Source organism: Panthera leo, chromosome E1 (assembly GCF_018350215.1).
Source record: "Panthera leo isolate Ple1 chromosome E1, P.leo_Ple1_pat1.1, whole genome shotgun sequence".
Lineage (NCBI taxonomy): Eukaryota > Metazoa > Chordata > Mammalia > Carnivora > Felidae > Panthera > Panthera leo.
In genome coordinates this window covers 24366895-24393394 of record NC_056692.1, presented here as the reverse complement: position 1 = coordinate 24393394, position 26500 = coordinate 24366895, and the positions used below count along the sequence as shown (strand labels likewise).

Below are 26500 nucleotides of genomic sequence, written 5' to 3'. Positions count from 1 at the left end.
GTGTTGGTCCTCCTGTCCTTATCATTTTACAAGTGAAAGAACTGAGGTTTGCAGAAGCTAAATACCTTTCTAATGTGCTCTTAACCACTATTCTGGAATCCCAATAGCTGACCTCTGTTTCCAATGGTGTCAGAGAGGAGACCTTTTTTTTGTTTTTAACATTTTTGAAGTTTTATTTATTTATTTTTGAGAGAGAGAGAGAGGCGGAAAGAGAGGGGTACAGAGGATCCAAAGCAGGCACTGTGTGGACAGCAGAGAGCCCAATGTGGGGCTCGAACTCACAAACCATGAGATCATGACCTGAGCCGAAGGCAGACGCTTAACCAACTGAGCCACCCATGTGCCCCAGAGCTGAGACTATTTTTTGTTTTGTAATTTTTTTTAACATTTATTTTTGAGAGAGACAGAGTGCGAGCAGGTGAGGGGCAGAGAGAGAGAGAGAGAGGGAGACACAGAATCTGAAGCAGGCTCCAGGCTCTGAGCTATTAGCACAGAGCCCAACATGGGGCTTGGACCCACGAATCATGAGATCATAACCTGAGCTGAAATCAGATGCTTAACCAACTGAAACACCCAGGAACCGCAAGGGCTGAGACATTTGATAAGAAAAGGAAGACTGAGAAAGAAAGTATCTTACCCAGGGTTACATGGAAGAGCCTGGACTAGAACCCTGTCTCCTGACTTCCTGCCCAGTGCTTGCCCACTGCTGCACAGTGACTTTCTGTTTGAGCCAGCCTATTTGCCTATCTGGACTAGGCAGCAAACAACTCCACTCCTTCCTTTCTACCACCCCCACCAGTCACGAAATTGAGAGGGTGGGAAAGAGGCCCTCCTTACCTTTCCAGCACCACTCTCTCCGCTGACAATGATAGACTGGTTGACTGGTTCGATCAGGCTCTGGACATTCCTATAGGTCTGTTCACCCACAGCAAAGATGTGAGGCCTCAGTTTCTAGAACATCAAGGGGTAAAGGTCACATGAGGGAATGACTGTCTCCAAATAGTAGCTGATCCAATGATGGCTGAAATGGGGAGGCTGCCAACAGCAGTACAAGGAGGCTTCCTCTAGAAAAACTTCCTGGCTGTAACAGTGTTAGACCAAACTATGGGACCCCTATGCTGGCTATAATTACCCATCTTCTCTCAGACTGGAAGCAGTGCTGGCCTTGACCAGTCTATAACCTTAACACTCTGTCCTCCCATCTTAATAGTCTTTTTCTGCTATTTATTATTTTATGTTATTGTACTTTGTAGCATGCAAAGAATTTTCCTACAAGTTACTGCCTAAAAAATCTATGCATTAGGGGCACCTGGATGGCTCAATCGGTTAAGCATCCAACCCCAGCTCAGGTCACGAGCCTGCAATTCATGGGCTCCAGCCTCACGTCATGCCCTGTGCTGTCAGCTCAGTCTGAAGCCTGCTTCGGATTCTGGGTATCCCTCTTTCTCTTCCCCTCCCCTGCTCTCACTCATCTCTCTCCCTCTCTCTCTCTCAAAAAGAAAAAAAGCATTAAAAATTTTTTTTAAAAATCTGTGCATTAGTTACATAGCTAATCCTATTGTATAAATGAGAAATCTGAGGTTTGGAGGGGCTAAATAACCTTTCCAAGGTCTCTCAGCAAGTAAATACAACCATGTGATTTAAATTCCAAGGCCACTGTTCTTTCCATCAACAGGTATTTAATTATCCTCAATGTGCTGGGCATTAAACCAGGCACTGGGGAAAGAGGTAACCATGACATGGCTTTTGCCTTTGAAGAAGGAGTCAGTCAGTGAGATATGGGCTCTCAGAGCAGACTTCCCAAGGAGTCCACTTGGACACTTAACCACACACGAGCTTCAGGAGGGCGATGCCAACTGCATGATGCCTAGCCAGCCCAGCACTGCCTGCCTAGCAATTACCACCTACCCACAGCTTCCTGAAGGGAAAAGGCACGATTCTGGATGGTGTCAGAGCCATCCCTCTGCACCTGCCCCTGCCACCTCTTGCCTGAACTGTTAAAAGCTTCCAACTGTTCTCCCTATATCCTGTTTTACTTTCCTGAACCTAACTCTAGTCAGTCCCTGGGGACTGACTCCCTATATCCTGTTTTACTTTCCTGAACCAGCTCTAGTCAGTCCCTGGGGACAAAGCACTGTAGATTCACTCTGCCTGCTTCAGACGCTTCTTATCTCATCTCCCATCTCATCTACTACTTCTCTCCTTGACAGCAGCCCTCCTGCCAGCACATTTGCTCTTGCCTCTCCCTGAACACATCATGCACTTAAACACCAACTAGCCAATTCCCTGCCTGTACCACCTCCATCCCATCAGCATTTACTCCTCTCATTTTTCTCAGCGAAGAGGAACACATGCAGAGTTTTCTAGGGCAGTCCTAATCACATGTAATTTTCTTCTTTTCAAAAATGTGGTTTATTAAATACACAAATATACCTTTGTAAATTCTTTCCTATTAATAAAGTCACACATAAGACAAAAATCTATTATCCCATACCCTTATTTTAGGTTCCAAACTCAGTTAAACAAGTATTTATCTCCCACTTTGCACCTACTGTCATGTGTCCAAAATTCAATCTCCTGGTGGGCAGGGCCATGGCACCAGCAGACTCTGAACTACTGCATGGCTGGTGAATAGGTGGATAACGATGAAGATGCTGTAAGGAGGCCCAGGGGGACATGGCAGAGCCCTGAGGCCCAGGAAGTGGCTGAGGCTTACCTGGGGCTGAGGAGCAGCATGGTACTCTCTCATCAGTGCTGGTGAGTAGAGCTGAGGCACAGGCTTGAAGGGGTTCAGAGCCACCAAGGTGCAGCCAGCACTGGTGTAGAACATGTCCGCTGCGTACCGAGCCTGCAAACACCTCAGAACTGAAGCAGAGGCACCTTTAGCAAACTGTGGCTCAAATACAAACATAGACAAACACTAGCCTAACAGCGCTACCTTTGCAATTAGCCAAATGCCTTTAGATCCCAGCAGCTCCCTGATGAATAGGTCCAAGATCTAATTAAGATGAGACCCAAATCCGGAGCAAAGTCTGCCCTGGGGAGCCTGGGTGCAGCTGCCAGACAAAGGTCTGGAGCAGCCCATTTGGCTCCAGGTGAGGAGTCCTGTCTGCCTTGTTCTGACCAGGGGAAGCTGGCTGAATCCCCACATCACATCTCCACCCTCTTGGAGAGGGCACTTTTTTTTTTTTTTTAAGATTTTATTTTTAAGTAATCTCTACGCCCAACATGGGGCTTGACATCAAGAATCATATGCTCCACTGACTGAGTCAGCCAGGCACCCCTTAGAGATGGCACTCTTAAGGACAGGGAGGCCCATACCTGTCTCCAGCGTCACAGGATTCACCTTGGTGAGGTCATCCAGCTCATGCAACAGGGCCTCCCCGCCCAGGAACTCCTGTAGGTCTTCTCTGAGGGATTTTCCTCCTTGGGCATCAGAGCCTGAACTGTGGCCATTAACCTGAGAGGCCATGAGAAGAGGGCCATGAAAGCTGGGACTGAGACCAGCTGGCAGCAATGTAGGGGTAGGGGCCTATATAGCAGCAAGAGAACAGGCTTCTAGTTCTACTACCTCAGACACTAATAACATAGGCTGGCTGGGGTTCATATTTCAGGTCTGCCACTTACTAAGCCTATGAACCTGGGTAAGCTACTTAACTTCACTGAGCCACAGCTTCTTCATTTGTAAATAAAAGAAAATAAAACCACTTCACTCACAGGGCTACTGGACAGAAAAATAGGAAGATATAGGGGCACCTGGGTGGCTCAGTCAGTTGAGCGTCCAACTCTTAATTTTGGCTCAGGTCATGATCCCAGGATCGTGCGTTGGGATCTGTGCTGACAGCGTGGAGCCTGCTTGGGATTCTCTCTCCCTCTGCCCCTTTCCCCAGCTTGCACACTCTCTCTAAAAATAATAATAATTTAAAAAAAGAAGAGATACACAAAGCATTTAGTGCCTGGCACATAGTGTGTACTCAATAAATGAATAAATTCTATCCCCTCTCCTCTGGATGAGTTCCAGCTTTCAGGCTGGCCAGCTACCAGCCTTATTAGGCCTGGCAGGGGTGGGGCCCAAGGTTGGGGGCTGCTGTAGGGGGACACACAAAAAAAGAATCATGGTTTGGGCCTTTTTGGAAAGAGACCATTTAGCTTGTGATAAAAAATCAGCTGTGAGGTAGCCCCACACCTTCATCACCTGGCTCTTGGGGCTTAAATTTAGCCTGGCTATTTAATTAGTTTCCTCTGCCCTGGGTCTTTTTGAGAGGGAGACTGGCTTGGAAGTTGGATGAGGTTAAGAATAGGTACCAAGAGGAAAAGGCCCTTTCTCCTTCACCCTTGCTCATCCTTTATGCCTACACTTTCCACATGTTTTCTCTTTCCATTTTCCTCTCATGGTTCCATTTCTCCTCCTATCTCTCTGAAGACTGCAGGAAAGATGGGGTGGAGAATATAAGGTAGTAGCACCTGGCTGAAATCTGCTTTTGGAGAAAGGAGTACATGATATGACCTGTGTAGGTTTCCAATGAGATTAGTGAACATTAAAAGTTCAACCCCCGCTAGCCAAGGTGGCAAGTGTCATCTGAGAGGCCCAGCAACAAGTTTCCTTCCAAAGATATTGCCTGTTTTCTGAATTTGGGCCCACCATAATCCACAAAGTAGGCTCTTGGCCTCCAGGATAAATGCTGAGGTCAGAGCATGGCTGGATCCATGCAAATCCCTCTGTTCTAGACGGGTAAAAATCACAATCTGAGCCATCATTTGTGATCAGCTCTGATCCAACCAAGGAAGTAGCTAAGTATAATGGTCAAGAGCCTGGACCTGAAAGCTAGATTGCCTGGATTTGAATCCAGATTCTACCACTGCCTAGTTGTACAATGTTATGTAAGTTCCTTAATCTCTCTGTCCCTCAATTTTCCTCATCTGTAAAATGGGAATGGTGGTAGCACCTACCTCAGACACTAATAAGCACATCAATATTTAGAGAAGGCACCTGGCATATGCCCCAAAAGTTAGCTATTATTATTCTTTTAAAAGCAGCTCTTCTTTAATTAGGCAATAATATGTCAATGCCTAAAAACTACACATGCCTCTTAAGCCTGCAATTCTGCTTTTAGAAAACGGTCCTGGGGCGCCTGGGTGGCTCAGTCGGTTGAGCGTCCGACTTCGGCTCAGGTCATGATTTCACAGCTCGTGAGTTCGAGCCCCGCGTCGGGCTCTGTGCTGACAGCTCAGAGCCTGGAGCCTGCTTCTGTTTCTGTGTCTCCCTCTCTCTCTGCCCCTAACCCACTCACATTCTGTCTCTGTCTCTCTCAAAAATAAATAAACATTAAAAAAAAAATTAAAAAAAAAAAAAAGAAAACGGTCCTATGTAAAGGCCATAAGAAGATTCAGTATATATTCAGCTATTTGTAATTGTAAAGCAAACTGAAAACAACCCAAATGACCAAATGGTAGACAATTTATAGTATATCCTTACAATGAAGTAAAATAGGTTACAAAAAAGTATGATAGCTTCAAATCTTTTAAATATATATATATATATTTAGGGAAAAAATACAGGATATTTTCTAAAATGTTATCTCTGGGTAGTAAAATTATGGGTAATCTTAAGGTTTATTTAAAGAGCGAGAGAGCAAGAGCACATGCATGCATGAGTGGGGAAGGGGCACAGAGAGACTCCCAAGCAGGCTCTGCACTGTCAGTGTGAAATGAAGCCCAATGCGGGGCTTGAACCCATGAACTATGAGATTACGACCTGAGCCGAAATCAGAAGTTGGACACTTAACCAACTGAGCCACCCAGCCACCCCAATTAAAATTTAATGTTCTTTTTGCTTATATTTTCTACACCGCTTATAGTGAATGTGACCTTGAATAAGTCACTTAACCTCTCTGAGCCTTATCTCCAAAATGGGGATAGAGTAGCACTGTACATATAACATTGTAACTTGTTTGAGGACTAAACAAAATTATACATGTAAGATGCTTAGCATACTACCCACTACATAGCAAGGGCTCAACACAGAGCAGCTTGCTAGTATGGTTGTGATGAACATTACTGCTTTAAAAAAAAAACAAAAATGTTTATATATTTTGAAAGAGAGAGTATGCTCGAGAGCTGGGGAGGGGCAGAGAGAGAGGGATAGAGAATCCCAATGCTGTCAACACAGAGCCCAACCTGGGACTTAATCCCACAAACTGTCAGATCATGAGCTGAGCCAAAATCAAGAGCTGGACACTTAGCCAACTGAGCTACCCAGGCACCCCATTACTACTTTCTTAATAAGGAAAAAAAAAAAAAAAAAAAAAAGTTAAAAAGAAACAGAAAAAGCCAGAGCAGACAACTGTCTCACCGACTTCTCTGCAGTCTCAAGCCCATTTCATGACACAAAAGTCTGGAAGATGACCAAGTAGTAGTGTCTATTAGGGCTCCCTTGAGGCTGCCTGGCTTCACACTTGGTTATCCTGATTAAGTCTCAGGCACTCACCTGCCTAGGAGTCCACTAGACTGTGAGCTCCTAGAGAGCAGGTATCACCTTAAACATCTGCCTCAGCCCAGTGCCTGGCAACATTTTGTAAAAATTCAGCGAATATCTACTGGCATTCTCTGGACAGAGAGGTGCATAGGAAGGATGATATGGATAGGAGATGGGTGATTTGGAATCCTGCAAGGCTGAGGCCATAGTAGCCTTTTTAAGGAGGCAGAGGCCTGGAGTAAGGGCAGGTTTCATGTCACAATAGCAACCCCTCACTCATGATCCATTCATCAGAATTCTTCTATATTTCCACATAGACATCTTCACCCACATTTTTGCACAAGCTGACCTCTTTGCCTGGAGTACTTATTTCCCTTCTCCCCCGTCTACTTCCTACATATTCTTTAAGGTTCAGCTTCAAAGAACACCTCCTCTTGGAAGCCCCAGGCTTTCATTGTACCTCAACAGTTCAGGCTGGCAGGGACATTTCTCAGGACTCCCTCACTGGTTCAGGCTTATGAAATCATCAAAGTGCCTTCAGGATTCCCCTACCAATCCCATCTTACCATTCCCAGGAAAAAGAGCTAAAGACCATAATAAGAGAGATTCAAATTAGGTATCAGGAAAAGATTCTCAACGACAAATGAAAAGTGACTGGAGTGACTACATGAAAAGAGAAAAAAAGAAAAAACCTCTAAGGGATCTTTCCCTTCCAGGTCAGGGCAAGTGGAAATTTCACTCAGCCAAGTGACAGATGGGAAGATGCCTTAGGTGCTTCAGGGCCTAGGTTACCTAAAGGTGAGGTTTTACCTGCTGGAGCATCCTGCTTCAATGTGGTCAGCCAGGGTTCTGGGTCATAGACACAAGGAGTTCTATCCACCTGGTCATGGGGGCACAGGCTGGAGCATGGGTCCAGCAAAGGGCTTAGTTCCAGAGGAATCTGAGAAGAGTCACCCCCAGAGCCTATGACATGAGAGAGAAAACAAGGGCCACACACAGGTAAGGGCTTCTCCAGGGTGACTCACTCTTGCTCCTCCCACCAAGCATGAGGAACTGCAATGAGAACCAGGGCAAGCCTGGGCAAAGAGGAAAAGGCTGTCCTATCCCCTGCCAATTAGGGAACAGGGAAAACTTTTATGAGAACCTCGAGAGGCTCCCGGGGCTCCTTCAGGGCCAGTTTTACTACAGGGGTTTGAGGTAGGGCTACATATGTTCTGAGTCAGCGTGCCATGGAGGATGAAGACACTAGGAGACAGAGAAGTCTCATGTCCTATCCTCTCCACATCCTATTTTAGTATAGTCAGTAACTGATAGAGCAGGGAGGCTGGAGTCAATTCCTGATCCTCTAGGAAAGTTGTTGTAAGGGAGCAAAATCACAGCTCAGTCATTCATAGGACAGCCACATCACCTTCCTGGCCCACCTTGATCCCTCATCTTGAAAATGGGGATAGTAAAATCTACCTTACAAGCTAACCTTCAGGTGGGTTGTGAAGGTCATTGATGTCATGGGAGTACAAATCTGAATATTCACTCAGAGGGGGAATATTGTTAGTACTACTCAAGACAGATAATCCATTTGGGGACACTAATCAGGTAGAACAGTCCAGTGTCAACGTTAAGAAGGCAAGGATTTCAGAGGAAAATCTGTCTCAGAGATGGAGCGTTGTGAGGCTGTACCCAGGCCAATTTCTGAAAAATTGTAAATGACCCTCAGACTCAGAATTTCCCAGATCTCACACCTCCCTAGCAAGAAGGGATGAGGATGAGGGGTGTCTGTAATGAATTAACCCTGGCAGAGGCTTTTTTGAGGCTCTGAATACATCCAGCATTTGAAAGAACTCAGAGATAAGGACTTCACGGAAACTGGAAAAAGGAGAGAGGGCATCAGAAATGTGTTGGGCACATTCACCTTGGACACTAACCATATGCTGTCCAAGAGAGAGCCATGAGGAGGCCAACCAAGACTCAAGGAGAACAAAGCTCCCTCAACTCGAAGCTCATTTTAAGAGAGGATCAAAGGGGGAGCATAATAGGTTGTGGAGTTAGAAACGAAAGACCACAACTCCTGCAAGGCAGATCACACTAGCTCTCTAAACCTTATTCCGTTTACTCGTTGGCAAAAAGGAATACTAATATCTACACCTCAAAATGCTGAGTTAAGGATCAAATGGGCTAGTACCTCAGAAGAAGCTTTGCAAAAGTTGTTTATTACGATGCAGCGTTCGTTCATAGCCAGAGTCAAGTCAGATGAGAGCGGTTTTCTCCAGTTCTCCCAGCTCTTGCTCTCTCCAGTTTTCGCGGTTACCTGCCTAGAATTTCTGGAAAGGGTGTGACCACCGTGGGTAGAACAGCGATGGTAATGAACAGATGAAACACCAAGGCAAGAAGCAACCTGATCACTAGGCTCCTCCTCCCCAGCCTCAGGTTCCTCCTGGGCTTAGAGGGCAGTGGGAGGGCAGACGAGAAAATCTGGGTGAGGGTCCTGGGAACCCAAGGGGGGCCATCCCCAGGTTCACGGCGGGAACCAGGACTTCCTCTCTGGACGAGGTGCCGCTCCGGAAGCACCTGGCACGGGGAGAGTACGTCCTTCCCAGGAAGGTGGATGTGACCCTAGCCAAGGGCGCGGCTACCTTGACGCTTCCCGGTACCAGCCGCCCCTTCCCTGTCCCTAGGAGGACGAGGAGAGGGGCAGGAGCCGGGACTCAGCCTACCAACTGAGACCTTTCCCCTACTTCGGGCCGCCTCCTGCCAACAAGGTGGAAAGGTGGAGGGTGACCATAGAAGGTTCTTGTTCTTGGCAGGGGCCAGGAGCTGGGCTGCCCTCTCCTGAGATAAGAGACGGTCAAAAAGGAAATGGGAAAAGGGAGAGGAAGACGCCCCTGTTCCTCAGCGCTCCATGGACAAACCTGCCCCTTCGGGGTCGCAAAGCGCTTCGGATCTGGGCTGGGGGTGACACTCACCGGTCCCACGGCTTGAGCCGCCAAGCCGACTGCGAAGGCGGGCGAGCCGGGAGAGGCGGCGGGAAGAGCCTGGGAATGAAAGGGAAGAGGAAAGGGCGGGAGCGAGCCGGGGTGGAGAGGAAGCCTGGGCGGCCGGAGCACACGAGCTGGCTGCTGCTCTGACACAGTGGCCGGAGCGGGCCGGCTCCTCCCCCGAGGCGGGGCGCGCACCGGCGGCGCGGGGCGCACGTGGCCCGCTGGGGATGCCGGGGTCTGAGTTAGGGCTTCAGGTGGGACAAACTATTTTGAGAAGCTGGGGTAAGATGGGGATGAGCCGCAGGCCTCCCGTGTTCTGGCGGAAGAAGCAGGGCTTCCGGGGCCTCACAGGGCCGTGGGGTCCTTCAGTAGAGGACGCCGTGGTTGAACACTGAGCCAGGGCCTCAGACCCCACCACTCCGACAGAGCCCCGTAAAAGGGTTCGAGAGGGTGCGGTGAGACGCGTAACGCGCCTGCTCCGCCCGGGGCTCCTCTGACGGACCGGGGCGCAGCAAGCCCACCACCGGAAAGAACAGGCATGGGGAGACGTCGGGGCCAGGAAACTGGCTCCAGTCCTGGGGGGGGCGCGCGCGCAGAATCCACCCGCCGGGAAGCGCAGGCGCCCCACCTCGGCCGGAAGCCGGGCTCGGGAGGCGGAAGCGGGTTGCTCCCAGGGGGCTGTGCGGCTGCGGTGGGAGCCTGGCAGCGGGGCTCATAGAGGGCTAAACTGCCAGGGCGCCGAGACACCGAAGGCACGTGAAGTGTAAGGGCCGCCACAGCCGTGTCAGACGGGGAAAGGACTTCTTTATTTTTAAAGGCCAGTTTTTAAAATTTTTTTAATTTGAGAAAGCAAGAGAAAGTGCACGTGAGAGGGTGGGGGGACAAAGGCAGAGAGACTCTCAAGCTGGTAGAGTGGAGCCAGCCACAGGGCTCGATCCCACCACCCTGGGATCATGACCGGCCTGGAAATCGAGTCCGAGCTCAACTGACTGAGCCACCCAGCTGCGCGCCCCCACTAGTATCGGTTTGTTACAGTGAGATATTGTTGTTGGCTCAGACCATCAGGCATGTATGCATTCATTTGTTCAACATGGTTCTGGTTTAGTCAACAAACTTCTTCCTGTGTGCCACTTTTCAGACACTGATACATGACAGAAAGGTGTTTTACATCCCTTTGAACCACTAACACTAGTGTGTGCCATACACCCATGCCTCCCTGCCCTCGCCCCTTTCCCCAGTATTAGCATCCATTCTACCTATCTACACCTTAACCTGAAAACTGGTTAAAACTGGCTGTAGGGGCGCCCAGGTGGCTTCATCGGTTGGGCAGTCAACTTCGACTCAGGTCGTGAGCTCGCAGCTTGGGAGTTCCAGCCCCACATTGGGCTTTCTGCTGTCAGAGTGGAGCCTGCTTCAGATCCTGTCTCCTTCTCTCTCTTCCCCTCCCTTGCTCGTGCTCTAAAAAAAAAAAAAAGAAAAAAAAAAAGTATGTAAATGAGGTAGGGAGACTCCTGGAGCTCTGGATGTCACTGGAGAACTAGTATTTTGTACTGGAGGCAATGGTTCAGAGAGGCTGTTCACACAAACTGAAGTACTCCAAGGTGTACTTAAATGCCTTCTCTCCCTGTCCCTCTTGGCTTTGACTTGAAGTCATTAGTTAGGTGTATTCAATTTGTATTACAAAATCTTAATGACTTATCCTATACTTTGTAATAGGAATTCCTAGCTGACTGATAACATTTTCAGGGGTTATATCCAAAATTGCCTTTTGAGTCTGCCTTATACTGAGAATAGCTAAAGGTTTTTAACCAATAATTTCATACTAGTAGTATGACATCCTTTTCCTGATGTGTTAGTGTTAGGTTTCTTCCCACAATCTTTGGAAGGAAAATCACAAATTCTAGTTTCTGCTCTGATTTGAAATCATTACAGCCTAAAGTTCTGCTCTGAAACCTAAGAATAAGGGTAAAATCCAGTAAGGTTCATATATATGTCAATTCCACAAGAACTTTGCTTTTCCAATGCATCCCTTTGCTCATTTTCACAGGAAGAAGGAAAAAAATGTCTCAGAAGCAGATGAAGGAAGCTTTTGTCAGTAACCACAATGGAACCAGCGTGCTGGAAGTCACCCAGGGCTTGTGTTTGCCTGCACTCTGTATCGTGTGCAGAGGGCTCCTGATCATTCTCTCACAGCACTTGTGTTCTTCACATACCTGGAGAACTAGATTCTTCATTGACTTTGTTTTCCTAATAATTCCCCTGGTGGCCACTTTGACCATTTTGTCTTCATTTGTCCTCCTTGAGCACCTTGCTGTAATTATCTGTGGGGCAGGGCTGTTCTATCAAATATACTGCAGGAGAACTTGTGCCAGAATGCCTGTCCAGAAAATGCTTGAAAAATTCTTGAAAATCAGTATAGAATCTGAATACATTCCAGCCATCTCTTGTTTCCGTGTAATTAACAGTACATTTACTGCTATTGCCATTTTGGCTGTGGACTTTCCACTTTTTCCCAGAAGATTTGCCAAAACTGAGCTCTATGGGACAGGAGCGATGGATTTTGGAGTAGGAGGTTTTATTTTTGGGACTGCAATGGTTTGTCCAGAAGTTAGGAAAAAATACACAGAAGAGTCCAGATTTTATTATCTTACAAAGTCATTGTACTCCGTTTGGCCATTAGTCTTCCTAGGAATAGGACGATTAGTCATTATAAAAGCCATAGGCTATCAGGAACATTTGACTGAGTATGGAGTTCATTGGAACTTTTTCTTTACCTTAATAGTTGTGAAACTGATAACATCATTGCTTTTGATTATTTTTCCTCTCAATAAATCCTGGATTGTGGCAATCAGCATTATTGTGTTATACCAGCTGGCCCTTGACTTTACCCCACTGAAAAGGTTAATTTTGTATGGCACTGATGGTAGTGGCACAAGGGTTGGTTTATTAAATGCCAACCGAGAAGGAATAATTTCTACCTTGGGGTATGTGGCAATTCATATGGCTGGCGTGCAAACAGGGTCATATATGCTTAAAAAAAGATCACATGTCAAAGACTGGATAAAAGGAGCCCACTGTATTTTGCTGACAGCTATTAGTCTCTTCATATCTCTCTACATAGTTCAGGTAAATGTAGAAGTAGTATCTCGGAGAATGGCCAATTTAGCCTTTTGTATTTGGATAGTTGCTTCTAGCCTGATCCTTCTTAGTAGTTTATTACTGGGTGATATAATTTTGAGTTTTGCCAAATTTCTAATTAAAGAGGCTGTGGTACCATGTTCTTGGAAACTGATCCATTCGTCTGTCACAAATAAAAAACATTTAGAATCTCTGGTCTCTGAAGCTGAAAGAAAGGAACCCAGTCTTTGTTTAATCACAGCTATGAACAGAAACCAGTTAATTTTCTTCTTGCTGTCAAATATAACTACTGGTCTGATCAACCTGTTGATAGATACATTACACAGCAGTACTTTGTGGGCCTTATTTGTGCTCAATCTCTATATGTTTACCAACTGTTTAATTATATATGTGCTACACTTGCAAGATAAGACAATAAAATTTTGGTGATCAGTATGGGTAGGAAGTACCTGTGGTAGAGCAATATTTTAATGAGGAAGAATATTAAATGTGAAGAAAATGGGCTTTTGGCAACCCAGTGTTAACCATATTTTTTTCAACCCTCTATAAATGATGCTTAATGTTTTAATGTGTCTCAACACTATATAAAACAAACCAATAGAGAAACAAGGCTTGTGACTCGTTAGAATATTTATTAAATTTCAGTATTTTAAAGAAACTGCAGTTGTGACACTGAAAGATTGGAGGGTGAGGGGGATTTTTACTTTCTATCTTATTACATACCATTCTGTATTTTTTTATTGTATGACTTATAACATTTACATGAAAACATCTCAATGTGAATTTATTGTATGACTTTTATAATAAAATTTACATGAAAACATCTCAGTGTGAATTGTGGAATTGTCAACACTTCTTTACTTGCTCAATTTTAACCTTTTAAAAAAGCCTAAGTATATGAAAGCAAGTGTTTATAATCAAATACTTAAATACCACAAAGTCAGAAAATAGTTAAATGCTCCAAATGGAATGAATTGTATGATGCAGTTTACATGCCTAGTAATTATGAGACAATAGTTTTACTTTGGGACTGATTATTTTTTTAGCCAACTCTGTGCTAGGAATGATAAGCAGGTTTCCTGATATCTTGGAGCTTGCAATCTAGTGGGGAAACAGACACTGAACAACAATTATAAACTGTGTTAAGTCATGAAGTATGGGTTGCCAAGAGTGTCAAATCAAGAACTGACCTAGTAGAGTCAAAGTTTTTCCCACAGATGGTATTTCTTTAAAGATTTCATTTTTAAGTAGTCTCTACACCCAGTATGGGGCTCTAACAACCCTGAGATCAAGGGTTGTGTGCTCTACAGACTAAGCCAGTTAGGTGCTCCTAGATGGTATTTTTTTGAACTAGAGCTGATGGATGGTCTGAGGACCATGTGTGTGGTTAAGGGAAGGGGTAAACAGCATTCTAGGTAGAATGTATCCTTCAGCAAAGGTCCTGAGTTGGGAGGATAACTAGTACATCTTGAAACTCAAGGCTGGAGTTCAGAAAACAGGAGTAAGTAATAAGCTAGAGAGGCAGGCAGGGGCCTTATCTCATCTACTATGTTAAAGGGAAAGAGAACCAGTGAGAAAATCATGTACTAGGCTGACTTAATACAACTAAGCTATATTAAAGTTTAATATCCTACTGAGAATTTGAGTCATTTAAAAACTCTAAGTAGATATTTGAACCAGCTGTTCAAAATGTTAAGATTTTAAAAATATAAAATTCTTAGTTTCTGATTATAATGTTCCCTGTATATTGTTTAAAGTGGGGGGAAAAAGGGGCGCCTGGATGGCTTGGTTGGTTGAACATCTGACTTCGGCTCAGGTCATGATCTCAGTTCATGGGTTCGAGCCCTGTGTCAGGTTCTGTGCTGACAGCTCAGAGTCTGGAGCCTGCTTCACATTCTGTGTCTTCCTCTCTCTCTCTGCTCCTCCCCTGCTTGCACTCTCTCAACAATAAATAAATGCTAAAAAAAAAAAAAAAAAAAAAAAAAAAATTTTTTAAGTGGAAAAAAAAAGAACTAAAATCTGCCTATTGTTTTCTATTTTCAAGTAGAAATCTAATCATTATAGAAATAGGCAAGGGTCAGAATGTTCAAGTTAATTTTATATTTGGTAAGCAACCTGGATTATTTTTGTAGTATGGGTGGAGCCTCCTCTAACATTAAATTTTCAATTTTCTGTTTTGATCAGCTGCCTCTAAATTAGTTAAAAATTTATTCCTTAAGTCGTTAAATATGACTATTACACTAATTGGTTTACTTCAATTTATTATGTTAATGGCTAATTTAGTATTTATGTGGCATTTTTGCTAACTATAATCAATGATATTTGGAATTAATCTATTATTTTTTTAACTTTTTAATGTTTATTTATTTTTGAGAGAAAGAGAGAGACAGAACACAAGCAGGGGAGGGGCAGAGAGAGAGGGAGACCCACAATCTGAAATAGGCTCGAGTCTCCAAGCTGGAAAGCTGAGGAGACTCTAACAATATTGTTCTCTCATTAAAAAAAAAAAAGTAATTTAAATTATTTGATGACTAAATGATCACGTTGTCTAACTGGTCTGCTGCTTCTTGTCAGTAACTGCTCCTTCATTCTTTTCCGGGTCTTAAATATCTCTCAAGTTTATGTCTCACAATTACAGATAATGAATCATAACTTAAAAGAACAAAGTGTACTCTATGTTTTTTCCACCTCTAATTATGAAAGTCATGTAAGAGAAAGCTAATGAAATAGCTTAATAAAAACAAAACAATTAGTAAGAAAAGACCATGCTGACTTGGTTCTAGTTTATAGAAGAGAAAGAGATCGTTCATTTATTGAGCTCCAATGTACCAGGTATTGATATTGGGGAAACGAAAAGTAAGACTGTCCCTGCCTTCGAGGGGCTTATATTTTAACTTGTAGACATTATTTTCCCTTTAAAAAAATTTAAGTGGAGGAAATGTGTCTTTTTTTTTTTAATTTTATTTATTTTTGAGAGAGAGAATGTGTGCGAGGAGGGGAGGGGCAGAAAGAGAGGGTAACAGAGGATCCAAAGGAGTCTCCACCCTGACAGAGAGCCTGGTGGGGAGCTGGAACTCATGAACCGCAAGATCATTACCTGCATAGAAGCCAGACAATTAACTGACTGAGCCACCCAGGCTCCTTGTGTGTCTCTATTTTCAACAGACACAACAAAACTTCCCACTGTCAGCTCATGAAGAAGAAAACCAAATTCACAGATCCTCAGATTTGGACAACCACGGCAATTTAAATAAATTTACATTCTGCTATTGATTTTACTACCACGTAAAACAATGTGGTTATTATCATGAAAACAACGATAAGTTATTCTAATTAGCTAATTTTCAACAGTCAATTTTTTGGAATATTTTTAAGTAATCTCTATACCCAACATGTGGCTTGAACTCACAAACCCAAGATCAAGAGTCCCATGCTCCACCAACTGAGCCAGCTAGGTGACCCTCAACTATCAATTTGTGGAGACAGAGAAGGAAGGGGGAAAAAAAAAGAGTATAACGTGGTCTAGGACCTTATTCTATCGATGATCTTAAGGAATTGATTCATTCCCATGACTTTAAATTACCCAACTTAAACTGGAGATACCTACCAATATGTATCAATAGCTAGCTTGTGTTTGGAAGATAGCAACCAGTTTTATTTTTATTGAGCATTGATGTCTAATATGATGCATAAATCATACAAAGTTTTATTTTGCTCCACAGGAATTTATGTGTGGTCTATGAAGATAAGAAATAATATAAGGAAAAATTAGGTCCTCTTCTTTCTCTTAAACCCTAAGTAGCTTGGCAAATAGTCATATCTCATTCATGCTTGAGTTTTATGGCTGGCTCTCACACATTAGGGACCAAATAAGAAAAAGAATGGTATTTTGTTGATGATTTATCACCTCTCCATCACTCAACTGTTACTAGGTACCAGCAAAATGTCCTCTGCTGTTGACTGCCTTCTTTCCTGGCCTTTCCAATCCTTCAACCTTGTATTTCACAATATCTATATTGAAATTTTAAAATAGGCAACAAATGGCTTTTTTATGTAATAACTTATTTTGTCAATTAGAGTTAAGTTCTCTAAAGGTTCTTAGGTTCTAAAGGCTCTCTAAATTCTCTAAAGGCTCTCTTCATGACTTAAGTCATGAAATATTTGTTGCAGCAGTATTGGTTTTAGCTGAAGCTAGACCAATAGTGAAAATGAGTGCCTGCTCTAAAATTAAGAAGATACATAGTTAAAACTTTTTTATTAAATTTTTTTAATGTTAATCATTTTAGAGAGACAGAGCATGAGTGGGGGAGGGGCAGAGAGAGAGGGAGACAGAATCCCAAGCAGGTTCAAGGCTCTGAGCTGTCAGCACAGAGCCGGAAGCAGGGCTTGAACTCACAGACTGTGAGATCATGACCTGAGCTGAAGTTGGACGCTTAACCGACTGAGCCACCCAGGCGCCCCCCCCAATAGATAAAACTTCTAAAAATTGTTTTCCAGTGAAATAATTTTTAATTTTGTAAATGTTATTTTATTATTTTTGAGAGACAGCGCACATGCACGCATGAGTGGAGGAGGAGCAAAGAGAGAGAGGGAGACAGAGAATCCGAAGCAGGCTCCAGGCTCCGAGCTGTCAGCACAGAGCCCAACACAGGGCCCGAACCCACGAACCATAAGATCATGACCTGAGCTGAAGTCAGATGCCCTACCAACTGAACCACCCAGGTGCTCCCAGTGAAATAATTTTCTAAGCATTTCCCCTCAAATATTGATTTTATCATATTTGGAGCACCCAGGCTATATCACCTTACTTGCTTGAGAAAGAACAACTTATCTAGCAAATTATCTACCTTTTTAACCTTACAGTAAGTATTCACTGAATACCTAAAGTATGTGAAACACTGTCCAAAGATACTGTTAAGCAGTGTATTTAGTGGATTTAAAAGACAAACCCAGGAGCACCTGGATGGCTCAGTCAGTAGAGCATGGGACTTTTGATCTCAGGGTTGTGAGTTTGATCCATGTTGGATGCAGAGATTACTTAATAAAAAACAAATCCAAATCAGGGAAAGTAATCGCAGATGGAAAGAGACTGTTGTGGTCTCATCATGTTTTATATTTGGGTTTCAATGCCTTTTTAAGATTTAAATCCCCAGGGTGAATACTCAGTTCTTTGCTAGTACCCAGTGTGTGCTCAATAATGAAAGTAATTAAAATCAGCACCTATATATTGAACTTGTCATCTTCAATGTCCTTTACTAACTACAATCCAAAGGAAGCTTAAAAGGTATAAAGCGGCGGGGGGGCGGGCACCGGGTGGCTCAGTAGATTAAGCATCCGACTCTTGGTTTTGGCTCTAGTCATGATCTCTCGCTTTGTGAGATCAAGCCTGAAATCAGGCTCTGTGCTGACAGCACACAACTTGCTAGGGATTCTCTCTCTCCCTCTCTCTTTGCCCCTCCCCCACTTGTGCTTTTTCTCTCTCTCAAAATAAATAAATAAAACGAGGTATAAAGTAGGTACATTAATTTACTCTTTATAAGAGCACCTTTAGATCTTAAAACCCACAGTATTTTTTCCTAAGAGGAATGTTTTTACATGACACATCCAAAAGTCCAGATTTTGGCTATGTAATCTAACCTGTCAAAAGCTGCACGCACTTCCTATTTGTCTATCGGATCCAAGCTATCATATTGTTCTGCTCTCCTAACATGGCCAAAAGACATAAATAATACTCACTGAATAATCACACCTTTGGGACTGAACAATGATTCTTTCCGTTTATTATGTCACCTACCCTAACAGTGACAACACAATGTCATAAGTCAACATGGCTAAAGATGCACTGTGGGGTTTTTTGTTGTGAGTCTCTAAGATTTCAGGTGATGACCAAAATACTTTTTAAAGATCAGTATCACTGCTCTAGCATACTCTACCAGGAAATATAGATCTGTCATCAGTATTAGTTTTAAGAGCGGCAAATGGATTTATCCTTAAAATCGTCAAGACTTTAATAGGCAAAATACTTCCCAACAACTATTTTGGTTTTACAACAGGCCTCCAAAGCCTTCAAGGTAGAAAATGAGTACGTGGTGGCACACAGAGGGTAGATGAATCCTCTTTACAGCGGATCTGCTTCTCAGAAGAGGGTCGGGGGAAGGGCCTTTGGCCGGTACCAGTACTTTTGCCCAAGGGAATCCGTGTCCTGTGTCCCTGTTAATATTAACCGGGCCCAAGAAGTTTCTCTGGCCAGGCTGCACACAGGCCACTTTCCAGATAGTCTCCTAGTTGCCTCTAGTGTAGCAACTAGAACACTAACCTATCAGCACTTTAATAGTTTCCCTCAGTGGGATCTTGACGCAGTCTCAATCAGGGAAGCAGTGATGCGGCAGGCCCCTGGTCAATCAGGGTGTCAGGGAAAGCGGCGTCAAGTGCCTGGAAACCAAGCTCAGAGTTTGTCTCTTACTGTCCAGACGCTCGTCTTCTCCCCTTCCCTCACTCTCGCTTTCTGCTACCACTGACTGCGAAAGCCTCAGCTCCTCCCCACTTACCGAAGTCCTCCCAGGGCCTCGACCCTTGGGTCGGCCCTGAGTCAGCTCGGCTCGGCTCCTTTCGGCCCTCGGGAGAGCCGTTCCCAGGCCCCTGCGGCCAGGGACAGAGGTTTGGGCCTACTCACTCCTGGCAGCCCTACTTCGGATTTATTCGGGTAGCTAGACTCGGGGGAAAGGGTCGGTAACACGCTCTAGGTACCCTGGGGAGCACCCCACCCCCTCCACCAGAATTTCGAAAGAGGCGACCCGGGAGCGTCGGTCTACAGTATCGCGAGAGGAGGCGGGGCTCCGCCCAGCGTTCTCGGCCCCTCCCTGCCCCACCCTCCCCACGTCCCCCGCCCTCCCTCCCCCACTCCCCGTGGCGCGAGCGGCTGACTGAGCCTGGAGAGGAAACGGCATTCGGAGCCGCGCTCCCGCCAAGGCCGGCCCTGACGCGGGCCTCGTCAGCCGGTAACGGGGAGCAGAGGTGGGGGTCAGGGAGGCGACCAGGAAAACGGTGAAGGTCAGAACCGAGAGGTCTCTTCCAAGGAGGGTGAGGAAGGGGTCTGCGCCTCCCTCTACAGACTCCGCAGAGCTGAGGCGGGGTCGACCCCTCCCAGGGGCGGGGTCGTGCCGGGCAACTGCAGCCCTGGGGACTGATTGGGCGGGGCGCTCCAAGAAAGGGGAGGAAGGGGTCCCCGCCGGCGGAAAGCAGGAGGTGGGCTGTGGTGCTGAGGCCGTGGGTGGGGTCCTAGAGCTGGGACTCTGGTGACGGGCTGGGGAAGCCCCGGGGCCGATGGGTCCCTTCCGCCTCTCCTTTGGACCCTGACTGGAGGCCGGCGGGGGTGGGGGCTGGGGAGGGCGAGAGGCGCGAGGGGGCGGGTCCCGGCACTGCTCGGCGCTGATTGGCTGAGCGCGTGTGGAATCGGGTGATGGGAAACGCAGTCCCGCTTTCCCGTGCCCTCCTGCTCTTCTCCCTCCCCCCCACCCCCGTGGCGAAAGTGCTGCGAGGCGGCGGGTGCTTACGCTCGCGGGGTTTGGCTGTTGCAGGCAGGAGCTGGGAGGAGGCGGCAGCGGCAGCAGCAGGAGCAGCAGTAGCAGCGGCGGCAGCTGGGAGGAGGTGGTGACGGTGGCAACGGCAGCGTCGGGAACGATGGCGCGACTGGTGGCAGTGTGCAGGGACGGGGAGGAGGAGTTCCCCTTCGAGAGGAGACAGATTCCTCTCTACATAGACGACACTCTCACGGTGAGCGGGCCGGGCAGGGCTCGCCGCTCCCCTGGCAGCTGTTTTCCCTCCTCCCCCTCCCCCAGGCCGAGCGCTGCGCACTGGAGAAAGAGTGTGTTGCAACTCCTAGGCGAGGCCTTCTCTCCGGCAGGCCCCACAAACTCGCCTTTGCAGTGTGTCGCACGGTAACCTCTGCGGGCTCCTAGCCCAGCGCTCCGTAAGCATTTCGAGCCTCTCTCGCCAGGTTTTCCTTCCTTTTTGAACCCTCTTCCTTTCCCCTGCCCCTTTATGAGACGCTGCTTTTGCCAAAGCATGCGTCTCGGAGAGGGGTTGAAGGATCCTGGGCGTTTAGGGCCTATCCTTTACAGAATCCACCTACCCTCGGGGAGTCTTAATTATCTGGAAATGTCGCAGCTGCACTGCTACCTGTATATTTTCTGTCTCAATACTGTAGCTCACTACAGAAGCATAATTACTGAGGGCAGAGTGACATGCTCTTGTACAGGAAAGATTTCACTAAAATGATTTGGTTTCATTGCAAATAGTCTCATATCGCCCAGTATATTAAAACTCTTTGAAATGATTGTATTGCTAAGCCGTGACTCTTCAAAATGGGTTTTCTTGGCAATAGTTATTTTTTAGTTTACAGGTAGCCTTTTCTCCTTTTGTTAATGAAGCAAAAATTATTGAATGTGTAAGAGCATTATAAAAAGCTGATTGCTCATCTTGAGTGTCAAAACCCACTCAGGGTAGTTTTGTTTTTTAGAGTTGATGATAGTAGAGCATTACTGACCCTCTGCCCTGTGTTGCTGTACTATTTCCTCTGAAAGGAAATGGCAGAAATTTGAATTGAATCTGAACAGGAAATGAGTGCAGTTGCCACTATTTCTTAAGAAATGAAATGAACCTTTTCCAAATATTTTTGAAATCTGCATTTTGATGATGCTGAAGCTTTGTATTATACATTTGCCTGTTTTGATAGGTGTAACTCAGTCTTTTCATATTATCACATTTGCCTTATTAACTGTACCTTTCTGTTTTTCAGAGGCAGTTCTGTTTTGTTGTTGAATTTTTTGGGCAAATATCGAAGTTTTTTCAAATTTTATATAAAATGCAAGTCATTGTAGAGCTGCCACTCTATGCCTTTCTGTTTGCCAGTCTCAATTAAAATTTGATTGAGCTGCAGTACTTTTAAAAGGATTAGAAGAGCTATTCAATGACTTGATTTGTTAGAACTTTTTAAGTGAAAGCATCTATACTTACCCATGTATATATTTTTTTTTCATAGAAAAAGGTAGATTTGGCCTGACATAAGGTAAATAGAATTTGTGTTGGTGCATTTGAAAGTGCTTGTATATCTTGGTTATGATTTCTGCATTTTTTGCATTAAAAGTGTAACGGAATTGTATTTTAAGTTAAAAAAAAAACAAGCACTCTGATCAAATGAAATGAGGGCATTTCTCAATTTGAAAAATAATAGATGTTCATTTGTTACTTTTTTCTCTTCCAACTCTAACACAAACACTTTTTCTAGAGCACCATAGTTTGGTATCAATCTTCTATGATTATTGTCCCAGAATGTCTTTGATGTTTAAAAAAAATCTTATGGGTTTAGACATAAGATTACTTTTGAATGTATGATATCAAAACATAGGGGAAACCAACATAAATTTGAGTTTTTATAGACACTGATTCTCTCCTTATGTCACATAACCACCTTTTGTGTGAATGCAGCTTTGATACATCTGTCATATAGAACTTTAAAGCAGTGGGTGTTTTTATATTCTCTGTACAGTGGTATTAATTTCTAAAATTTTCCATAGAAAAAGATGGAACCTTGCACTGTGGTATATTATTGTACTTATTTCTCCAGAGAAGTTGGGATTGGATTGAACCTGGTAGTTGAGTTTTGCTTTTATTGTATTGTGGACTTGTGGCCAAAGCAAATAAAATTTAGGATTATTTAATTTAAGTATCTTACAATAGCATTAATTTAGCAAAAGGTACAGTTTCTCTTGGCTTTAGATTGGTTTTTGTCACTAGGAATGAGTGGGACTATTAATTGTTTTGTCTCAGAACTTGTGCATAGTCCCTGAATGGTGCTTAGTGAAAATTCTTGTCAAGAATGCATTATATTTAAGAAAATAAGTTTCTTTCAGAACTGTTCTACCAAATACTACTTAAAAGAAGAATGCAGAGCAAACACCTGTTGGGGAAGAAGGAGGGAAGATGCCTGTAGCAGAAGTTTATGCTCTCACTGGTCCACTGATAGTTTGATGGCAGTGTATCCCTGAAGTTAACGCTTGGTCTGGTCTTTGTTCTTAGGGTCCGTAGGTATTGAAAAAACATTGTGTGATCTTTAAAGTGGTTTTAGAATTTTGTTAGGACCTAGGTGTTAAGCCTGGTTACAACTTTCACAATTCAGGTACAGATGTTGTATTGTTTTGGTAACAGAAGCTGAAACTTCTATCCTTAGTTCAACCTGTGATTTTACCTTAGGATTTGTAAAATAAAATCGAGAAGCTTGTATATGAGGAAGTAGCCTCCTCTTATGTGGCATGTTGAATCCACATTTAAGACTCATTTTGTAATTTTGTGGTTTGAATACTAGAGTACAGTGCTGATATAAGTGTATTTAAGAAAATACCAAATAAGTAAGCTAGTGGAATATTTATAAAAGTGGTATGCTATATGGCCAAAATTCTTTTTGTGTTACTAGAATTATAAAATAGCAGATGGACAGATTACAGATTTTATTTTAGAGACATTTTTGAAGAATTATAGTTTTCAAGTGAGTAGTTTTTAAAAGAATAGTCAAAATTTATATCCTTACAAAGTAGTCTTTAAAAATTACCATATAACAAAAAAATTCTCCTTAATTCTGCTTCCCAGAGATAACTAAGGATATAGCAGCATTTGCTGTAATTCTAGTCAAAGACACATAGATACAGAGTTGAAATGTATTGTCTACTAGAACATTTTATATCTCGCTTTTTTTGCTGAATGTAATACTGAGGACATTTGCTCTTCTCATTCTTAAGCACCTTTTTTTTTTTTTCTCCAATGTTTGCTTATTTTGAGGGAGAGCAGGCATGAGCAGGGGAGGTACGGAGAGAAAGGGAGAGAGAGAAAATCCCAAGCAGGCCCCACACTGTTAGCAAGGACCCCAGTGCAGGGCTCCATCTCACTGCCTGAGGTCATGACCTGAGCTGAAATCAAGAGTGAGATGCTCAGCCAACTGAGCCACCTAGGCACCCCCAAGTAGCTTTACTGACCATGTAGTAGTTTGTTGTGTAACATTCCATAATTTAATCATTTTTCCTTTGTGGATATAGGGATGATTCTATTTTTTACTATGAATAATGCTATAGGGATATAAATAAGGCATAAATTTCTCCATTAAAGTTTTTTTTTCCTCAGGCTTTGGAACTATAGTTACTGGATCAAAGGATAAGAACCTTTTATAAAGTTCTTGACACATGCTGTCAAATTGCTACAATATTGCTGGGATGCAGTTTACTCTCCTAATTCAAATAATCTAAGTGGACTAAAGACTTAGATAATATTTTTTTAAGCTTATTTATTTTTAGAGAGAGAGCATGGGGGGAGGGGGGAGAGAGAGAGAGAATGAATGAATCCCAAGAAGGCTCCACACTGTCAATGCAGAGCCCTACGTGGGGCTCGGACCATGAGATCATGACCTGAGCTGAAATCAAGAGATGGACGCTTAATGGACTGAGCCACCTAGACACCCCTGATAATTTTTTTAAGTATATTTATTTATTTTGAGAGAAAGGGAGAGCAAGCAGGGGAGGTGCAGAGAGAGGTGGAGAATCCCAAGCAGGATCTGTTCTGTCAGTGCAGAGTCCTGCATGGGGCTCGTTCTCAAGAATTGTGAGATAGTGACCTGAGCCAAAATGAAGAGTGGGATGCTTAACCAACTGAGCCATCAGGTGTGACCTTGATAATGGTTTTTAACAAAGACATTAAAACATAATAAATGGTGGCATATCCACTTGGGGATTAGGTGTTTAGCATTTGTTAAATTTAGTACTTAGTGTTTTCTTACAACTCTTAGGTATTTAATTGATTTTACCAGAGGCGATAGATGTTATAAATACCTGTGAGGATGAAGTAAAAAAGTAAAGCTAAATAATAAATAAAAATTTAATAATGTTGGTTAGAGCTTGTGAAAATGTGCTAAAAACAGATTATTTATGGTCAGGACAGATATTCAAGAGTGAAAGTGGGTAATGGATTCAATAAACTTTATAAGACAGTAATTGCAGGACAGTGACTGGTTCTATTTTTGGCTAGCTAGGGATAGGCAGCCTCATCATGAAGCAGAACACTAATGATGCCTCTGTGAAACCACACCTGAAATATTTTACATGACTGTCTTCCTCTAGGTAACCTAGAAACTGAATATTAAGTCAAGGAAGTGGTTTTAAAGAATGGGGAAAAATAGTGCTACTATCCTGTTTGCCTTCTCTTTTTCCTTTTTTCTTACTGTCTTCTCTCAACATTAAAGAGCATGTAGTGATTGGCCAGAAAACAGCAAGGTAAAAAGCCATTACTGTAAGTGTTTGAAAGGCAAGGACACTTAAAATATTAAGTGCAGAGTTTGTAACCAGGGTGGTATAGATTAAGTACAAGAGAAAATTTAGAATTATCCAAGCCAGTGAAACACAGGAAAAACACGGTAATAGACCCAATCTTGACATTTATCTTTACTAGTTTGATGAAAATGAAATGATCTGAAATGAGCATTAAGAAACTTTTTTTCACCCTGTGCATTGTTGTACCTTTTAGAAAGGATTCCCAATGCAGGTATTATCCCATTAAATAATACGTATTTTTATTTAAAGTTTATTTGGAGAAGGGGTGGGCAGAGAGGGAGAGAGAGAATCCCAAGCAGGCTCCACACCATTACCACAGAGCCCAATGTAGGGCTCCATATCATGAACCGGGAGATCGTGACCTGAGCTGGAGTTAAGAGTTGGATGCTTAACTGACTGAGCCACCCAGACACCCCTACACTATATATATTTTAAAGGTCAGCTGGTAGGTCTCAGTATGTTAGATTTGTTCTTTGATCTCTGCTTTAATTATTGAAACAATAAAACATAGTTGATAAGAATAAAAATAATTCATTTATATGGAGAATTTAGGATTTCATCTATGAACCAAGCAGGAGAGACCTTGATTTGGTTAAATAAGAGACATTCTTTGTTCCTTAAATTGGCCGCTTTGATCTTAATTTTCTTTTTTATGGTGGCAGTAGATATGTAATTGTTTGATACATTTGTATCAAACTGGTGAGAATGCAAATCAAGGTGTTAGTTGCTTACATGGTAGATTTTGAGTGTCCTGCAGTGTTCTGTTAAGTTACATGGCTTTGAAAGTTTATCCTACACCTTTATTCTGACTTGACAGTTCAGTTTGTTTGTGTTTTAAACCATGTAGTGATTGCAGATAACATAATGTGAGTTAACTGTTCAGTACTATTAACTATTTTTTATCTTCTACCAGTTTTCATGGATCTAATAATTGGGATTATTAATTTTTTAATTTAACTTTTTAAATTTACATTCAAATTATCATATAGTGGAACAGTGATTTCAGGAGTAGATTTCTTAATGCCCCTTACCCATTTAGCCCATCCCCCCAACCCCTCCGGTAACCCTCTGTTTGTTCTACAAATTTAAGAGTCTCTTATATTTTGTTCCCCTCCCTGTTTTTATATTATTTTTGCTTCCCTTCCTTTATGTTCATCTGCATTGTATCTCTAATTTCGCTTAGCATAATACCCTCTAGTTCCTTCCATGTAGTTGCAAATGGCAAGATTTCATTCTTTTTGATTGCTAAGTAATACTCCATTGTATGTATATACCACATCTGTATCCATTCATCCATCAATGGACATTTGGGCTCTTTCCATACTTTGGCTGTTGTCGTAATACTGCTATAAACGTTGGGGTGCGTGTGTCCCTTCAAAACAGCATACCTATATCCCTTGGATAAATACCTAGGAGTGCAATTGCTGGGTCATAGGGTAGTTCTATTTTTAACTTTTTGAGAAACCTCCATACTGTTTTCCAGAGTGGCTACACCAGTTTGCATTCCCACCAACAGTGCAAAAGAGATCGTCTTTCTCCAC

General features: G+C 43.5%; 3 protein-coding genes and 1 long non-coding RNA gene across 20 annotated transcripts in view; 2 read left to right on the top strand and 2 right to left on the bottom strand.

The window, feature by feature from the left end:
• Window positions 1-10021, bottom strand: part of MYO19 (myosin XIX) — a 31326-nt gene extending 21305 nt beyond the window's left edge. For 3 of the 8 annotated variants that reach the window (XM_042916234.1, XM_042916237.1, XM_042916239.1), the window contains exons 1-5: window positions 8655-10021; window positions 7286-7438; window positions 3322-3460; window positions 2717-2865; window positions 838-951 (exon numbers count right to left, since the gene is read on the bottom strand). In XM_042916234.1, the coding sequence (XP_042772168.1) occupies window positions 838-951; window positions 2717-2865; window positions 3322-3460; window positions 7286-7297 (414 nt within the window). In that variant the 5' untranslated portion in view covers window positions 7298-7438; window positions 8655-10021. Of the gene's footprint in view, window positions 1-837; window positions 1455-2716; window positions 2866-3321; window positions 3473-7285; window positions 7439-8654 lie in introns of those variants that run through there. The other 5 variants (XM_042916241.1, XM_042916235.1, XM_042916236.1 and 2 more) reach the window with 4 other exon arrangements.
• Window positions 1-13401, top strand: part of PIGW (phosphatidylinositol glycan anchor biosynthesis class W) — a 34168-nt gene extending 20767 nt beyond the window's left edge. For 2 of the 3 annotated variants that reach the window (XM_042916250.1, XM_042916252.1), the window contains one exon: window positions 11498-13401. In XM_042916250.1, coding sequence (XP_042772184.1) covers window positions 11512-13017 — 1506 coding nt within the window. In that variant the 5' untranslated portion in view covers window positions 11498-11511 and the 3' untranslated portion in view covers window positions 13018-13401. Of the gene's footprint in view, window positions 1-10128; window positions 10268-11497 lie in introns of those variants that run through there. The other variant, XM_042916251.1, reaches the window with a different exon arrangement.
• Window positions 13402-18351: 4950 nt separating this feature from the next.
• On the bottom strand, window positions 18352-19428 carry LOC122206766. The gene is made up of 2 exons (XR_006196572.1): window positions 19137-19428; window positions 18352-19020 (listed from the first exon to the last, which is right to left on the bottom strand). It is a non-coding gene; the product is annotated as an uncharacterized LOC122206766 (long non-coding RNA).
• A 54-nt stretch (window positions 19429-19482) lies between these two features.
• The window catches only part of GGNBP2 (gametogenetin binding protein 2), a 34430-nt gene continuing 27412 nt past the window's right edge, over window positions 19483-26500 (top strand). For 3 of the 8 annotated variants that reach the window (XM_042916248.1, XM_042916246.1, XM_042916242.1), the window contains exons 1-2: window positions 19484-19668; window positions 20166-20361. In XM_042916248.1, the coding sequence (XP_042772182.1) occupies window positions 20269-20361 (93 nt within the window). In that variant the 5' untranslated portion in view covers window positions 19484-19668; window positions 20166-20268. Of the gene's footprint in view, window positions 19669-20165; window positions 20362-26500 lie in introns of all 8 variants that reach the window. The other 5 variants (XM_042916247.1, XM_042916244.1, XM_042916243.1 and 2 more) reach the window with 5 other exon arrangements.